The sequence below is a fragment of the Coccinella septempunctata genome, chromosome 7, assembly GCF_907165205.1.
Source record: "Coccinella septempunctata chromosome 7, icCocSept1.1, whole genome shotgun sequence".
NCBI classification, from domain to species: Eukaryota; Metazoa; Arthropoda; class Insecta; order Coleoptera; family Coccinellidae; genus Coccinella; species Coccinella septempunctata.
In genome coordinates, this window is record NC_058195.1 from 2,363,760 (window position 1) to 2,369,437 (window position 5,678).

Here is a 5,678-nt window from a genome sequence, read left to right on the forward strand (position 1 = left end):
CTCAAAACTAACCTGAACCTTTGTATAAAACTCCTGAGTTGATATGTTTCAAATCCCCTGAAATGATTACTGATAAAAGGGTACTTTTCCAAGAATTCGATAATTGTCTGCATGTCGTTAATTTTTCAGCTTGTAGTCTTCCCTTCTTTCATGAATATTCCAGAAAAATATTATGAAATTTTTGGATTAAATCTACATATATGCATATGTGGATTCCATTCTAATTTATTGACTCACTTTTACATTGATTCAACTTGGTCTACGTCAATCACCCTGTATATTCGCTACCCTATGGGTATATCGAAATGCGGGAACAAAATAAACTGTATAATTCGAAATCGCAACATATTCCATCATCCATTCGTTGCCGATCTGAATGCAGCGATGAATATACGGTAAATAAAGCGTAAATCAAAATATGTTTTACCGTAGTCGTGTCGCGCATCGTAGCTAACGAAATATGGCGACACGAAAAAAAAAACTGAAACAGAACTAATTAAAAGTTATAAGCCTAAAATGGCGTATAGGCGACATACATCACACATGAAGTGACACTATATTTTCATTATGTTTTCATATTTATACCGTAAATTCGAACAGGACAGGCGATAGACGTAAAATATTTCAGTGGACGCTATAAAATTTCAGGAGTATGACGAACTGTCACTGAATAAATGTTATTCTGTTGATGACGGGGAATAAGGTTCAAAAATATTGCACTGAGTTTGTTTTTTGACCCCTCTTGCAATTGAAACAGGTTAATAAAATAGTTTATACTCGAAATATACAATACATGAATGTTGCGACGGAGAACATTCAATGTGAATATACACACATTTTTCAAATCGGTTCGGTTTAAAAGAAACAAGCTGTTGAAAAACCATGAAAAAATTTTATTTTTAGTTTTATCTCACAAAAATCATAAACGATTTTATCGAATGAAATGAATTTGGAATATAGTTTTTCATTTATTTGATGAATCTTTTTCGAATACGAGATATCACCCATGTCTTCCAGTTTTTCCATTATGACCATTACGTACCATAAAAATACCAAAAATTCAAAGAACCCAAGTCTTGAAACTAAGTTGGACGCTATCTTATGAATATTTGAACGTTTTGTGAAATAAAAGTATTCTTCATACTCTCTCGAACAATAAGTCGTTTTCGAGTAATTTGATATTCAAAAATAAAACATATCTGTGGAATTCAAAAAATTGGGTACTTTATCTGAATACATCTCTGTCTAAAAGATCCACAGATATATAGTGTCACAGATTTAGCTAGTTATTCTGGCACAGCTCATATGAAAATTTAAAATCGCTATATCTTTTTATCAGGGTCGAATAAAAAAAAGGGGTGTTTCTTTCGACCTCAAGAATTTACTGTTAAAATATAGTTAAAGACTCATCCTGAACTACGTAGAAAACAGAATTTGTTAGTAATCTTGTATCCAGTAAAACAGACTGTACGGCTCAAAGAGAATGAACTGATTTTTCATACGTTTTTATTATGATTATGAAAGATCAGTCCTTTTCAATGTTCTCACTTTCTAATTCATATTTTAATTTTTGTTGTCTCGTAATATTCTTTTGCTCTTTTAGATCAAATCTTGCAATGTCTGATAATCCCAACAACACCCCCCAAACAAATAGAACATCGACGACTGGAGAAAATTACAAGAGGCAACTCGAGTGACTCATCAGTCTGCAGGACACAATGAGACAATCAGGAGTATTGAAAATTTCACTTTTTTTCTCCTTGCCACCAGGATGGCTTTTAATGGATTCTGGGCGGACAGGCTTTTTGTCGACGCACCGCCATATTATGACTCCGTACTGGTTTATTATCATTAGTTTTCTTTTGTACCGAACGAACAGGGGTAGGCCACCCTTCAGCGCGACATGAAGTCGATCTTTTCATTCCGCCAAGGACCCCTATTAATATTCCTCATACGGACCATTCATTCGCCTGTTCGGGAAAAATGAGGTTATGTATTCGGGAGAAAATGCGTTGGATAATTCGAGATGAATGTGGTCGTACGAAACGCTTCTATTTTTCGTACGGACAAGTTGGTTCAGATGAGATAAATTGAATAAACGTTTATCAAAAGTTATGATTGAATGGGCCATGGCTTATTTCATGAACCATATTGATAGTGATACCCACTAGACTCTCGTTTGCTAGAGACTTGAGACGAGATTTCATTGGCGAAACAATGCTTTCGGAGTTATAGATATTTTAAATTTTTTTCTATTTAAAGAAATACCGATCCAGTTGGATTGAACCAAGGCGTATTTTCAATCGACAGTGATAGGTTACCCTGATTTTCAGACACAGGAGCAAATAGGCCATTTTAGGGGGGTCTAACCCCTTGCCCAAAAAATCGAGATTTTCGAAATCGAATTATTGAGCTAAGCAGGTGCAAAACTTGGCAACGCTGATATCTCAATAGGATCAGAAGATTTCAACAGGAGATATCGCAGATTGAAATTTGCAATTTTCGAAAAATGACATATGAACTATGAAAAATGAGAAGGGCTTTCGGAATTGCTGGCAAAAAATTCAGCTTGACAATTGAGATATTTTATTTTAGCAGGAAATTACAAGAAATTGTATTCATTCAAAATAAATCAAGCTGTCAGAAACTGAATTTTTCAATGGTATAATATGTCTTACGAAACAAATTTTAGGGGTGGCTCACTCTACATCTTGCAATAATAATCAGGAAACACCACCAGAATTATTTTAATTGCATTATCGCTACCATAGAAAGCCCGCTGAAATTCATTTTTGTGAGTTTTACGTTTTCTTGATGAAAGAAAACCGAAATGCCATTGAAAATATGTTGCACAAAATAAACAATTTTTTGACAATGTATCATTCCTTAAATATTTTCGCAACTATTCATTTACCCCCTTTTTTTCATACAAATTAATGACATGAAAGAATATATCACACATACGCATAAGAATGAATATATATCAATGCCTCTTAAACCCATGTTCAGCTCTACTGGTTTACTGGTTATAGATTTTTGAATTTTTTTTTTAAGATATTCGCTCAAACCTATGACATAAGCGGCTACATGGTTTTAATTTCTAGGAGATTGATTATTGAAAATAGTAAACAATTTCAATAATTGAGAATAATCAACCAAAAAAACTATAGGAAATCAAAAAATAGTGAAGAAATTATCGAAACGAAAAATATGAATAAATGAAAACGAATTACCACTATCTTCCTTAGAATTGGATTCAATAGACAACTTCAGCTGAAATTGACTCATTGAAATTTTTAACGAGCCTCAGATTTCTCGGAACTTCATCACAATGCAATCCCAGGAAGCGATTAAGGGGGTAGTAGGGTAATTAGGGTGGGGGCAATAATTTCCAAAAATTTCATTGGTTCACCGTAACATTCAGGTAACTGAGAAATTTCACATAAATAGGTTTACGAATTCTTACAGCTTCAGTTAAGATCAAGGTCTTCGCGAGCTACACTTCGATCTCTGTGAATTTTAGTGATTTAGAATGGGTTCGTTCGTTTTTACGTCAACACTGAAAATGATCATGGAAAAAAGCTGTAACTACAAAACGCTTAAAGATGCCATCATTTATGGTATTGTGAATAATTGGCCAGTACACAAAGTGGCAGAGTTTTTCAGAAACAAGGCAGCCGAATGGGATTTCCAAGTGGATAGTATGAATTCTAGTAGGAGAACAGCCTTAGATCTTCTGGTGTGCAAAACTAGATCAGAGAGGAACAACGAAGTCATCAAACTCCTGATCGAATTGGGTGCTGACCCGTTGTGGAAGGACTACGATGGGAAAACGACACTCTGCAGGCTTATGCGACACAATAAAAGTGAGTTTTTAATATTCAAATAGCAATTATATTGTAATTTAACACACATTCAAAGAAAAACTTCGTTAGTTTGATCTTTTTTCTTTTGGTTCAAAATTTTTTCCAATAAACTTGATATACGGGCTGTTTCGCAGTCTTTCGGTGCAGTTGTAGGAGTCAGTATTCGAAATATGTCCTAATAATAACGGTTTAAGAGATACATGATGTTTTATGTAGTTTATCAAAAATTTTCTTTTCCCATCGTCATCGTCTTTCAAGAAAGTACTTCTCTATGTTCGGAAGCTCTACGTGATTGTAATTGTTAGGATTATTACGTTACATTATACAATTTTTTGTTACATTTAGTGAATTAAATTATTTTTTCGTTACAGATACGAAGCTCATGATAAGATGCCTGGACAAAATAGAAGATATCAACGTCGCCCTAGACGCGGTCGGTGTTAACGCACTATATATGGCGGTGTATAAAGAGAATGTGACACTTCTGCTATATTTAGTGCGGAGAAATCTGATTGTGAATATAACCTCTTTCAGAGGACGCTCCCCGCTGCACGAGGCAGTAACATCAAAAAATCCCAGTATCTCCTGGTTACTGCTTAAGCACGGAGCAGATGTGAACATCAAGGATGTGGATGGTGAGACGCCCATCTTCGCTGCTCTCGAAGGCAATGATTCCATCGAACAGATCGACATGCTGTTACGACATGGCGCCGACCTCAAGGCCACGGACAACGCTGGAAGGACTCCCCTTCATGCACTCTGTGCCAGCGAAGTCGGGATCAACATAGACATCGTGAAACTCCTCTTGGATTATGGAGCCGACCCTAACGCCGCAGACTCGATGGGAAGGACGCCTTTGGAGGGTTGCATCAGAAACGATGCAACCTACATGGACCTCCAAAATTCGTTGATGGTGGCGGAGTTGTTGATCCTGTACGGTGCAAGTGTGAACGCGAGAAACAGTTCCGACCAGACGCTGCTTCACGTTGCTGCTAGGTCTGGCCCTTGCACCTTCGTCATGTACCTTGTCCATAAAGGGGCGGACACGAACGCTGTCAACGGGCAGGGCATGACGTTCTTGGAGCTGCTCAAACCGCGACGTCATTGCTGGAGAATGGTGCTTCAAATGGTCGTATTGAAGCACTTCATTAGTAAATCCGATTTAGGCCTCAACCTCGAGCGTTCGATCCACGCCAACGTGGAATTCCATAAATTCGTGGTGAGGGCTAGAATTGAACTGACCATATTGAGCGATCGCCACACAGAAGACTTTGGTCCTTCTCGGTTCGACCTAATGACCTCTGATGAAAAACGAGCGACAAGGCTCTGTGAGAATGTCGGCCTTAGGTCGGCGTTGTCCAGAACGAATTTCGCAATATACCCTATATACGGCAAGAGGCTTAGGGTGAAATACGAGGAAGGCTGTAGAAGAGCCAGGGCGGAAGCTGCAGCCAAAGATTTTTTCTTCGAAATCTCGAAAGGAAGATTGCACAGTTATGCGGCTGGTGACATCATTCAGTTCATCCCTACAGAATGCCTGATGAATCTGGAGGTAGTATATCAAGATATGGCGAAACGGAAACGATGAAAACTCTAAGGCTATTCTCTCGCCTTAACAATTTTAATCCACCTGCCAAAGAGAATTATTGTAAGATATCATTAATTTTGTGTATTGTATATATTCGTTATATTTGTTACCAAGTGATATTTTTTCATTGAATAAATAAGATATTTTTGATTACTGAATTGTTTTTTTATCGAATATTTGGCAATCCTGCCCTTTATTTTTTGATGATTGCTTCAAAACAACCA

At 37.0% G+C, this 5,678-nt stretch overlaps 1 protein-coding gene across 1 annotated transcript; it reads left to right on the forward strand.

Moving 5' to 3' along the window:
* Window positions 1-3,451: 3,451 nt before the first annotated feature.
* Window positions 3,452-5,454, forward strand: LOC123316694 (putative ankyrin repeat protein RF_0381). The gene is made up of 2 exons (XM_044902886.1): window positions 3,452-3,866; window positions 4,238-5,454. Exons 1-2 carry the CDS (start codon window positions 3,533-3,535, stop codon window positions 5,452-5,454), a joined length of 1,551 nt encoding a protein of 516 aa, XP_044758821.1. The 5' UTR covers window positions 3,452-3,532.
* Window positions 5,455-5,678: the final 224 nt, after the last annotated feature.

What these genes read in the sequence shown, in the direction of transcription:
- LOC123316694 (XM_044902886.1), top strand. Translation starts at nt 3,533, where the DNA reads ATGGGTTCGTTCGTTTTTACGTCAACACTGAAAATGATCATGGAAAAA. An exon ending in GCTTATGCGACACAATAAAA is followed by an intron (nt 3,867 to 4,237) that starts GTGAGTTTTTAA and finishes TTTTCGTTACAG; the next exon opens with ATACGAAGCTCATGATAAGA.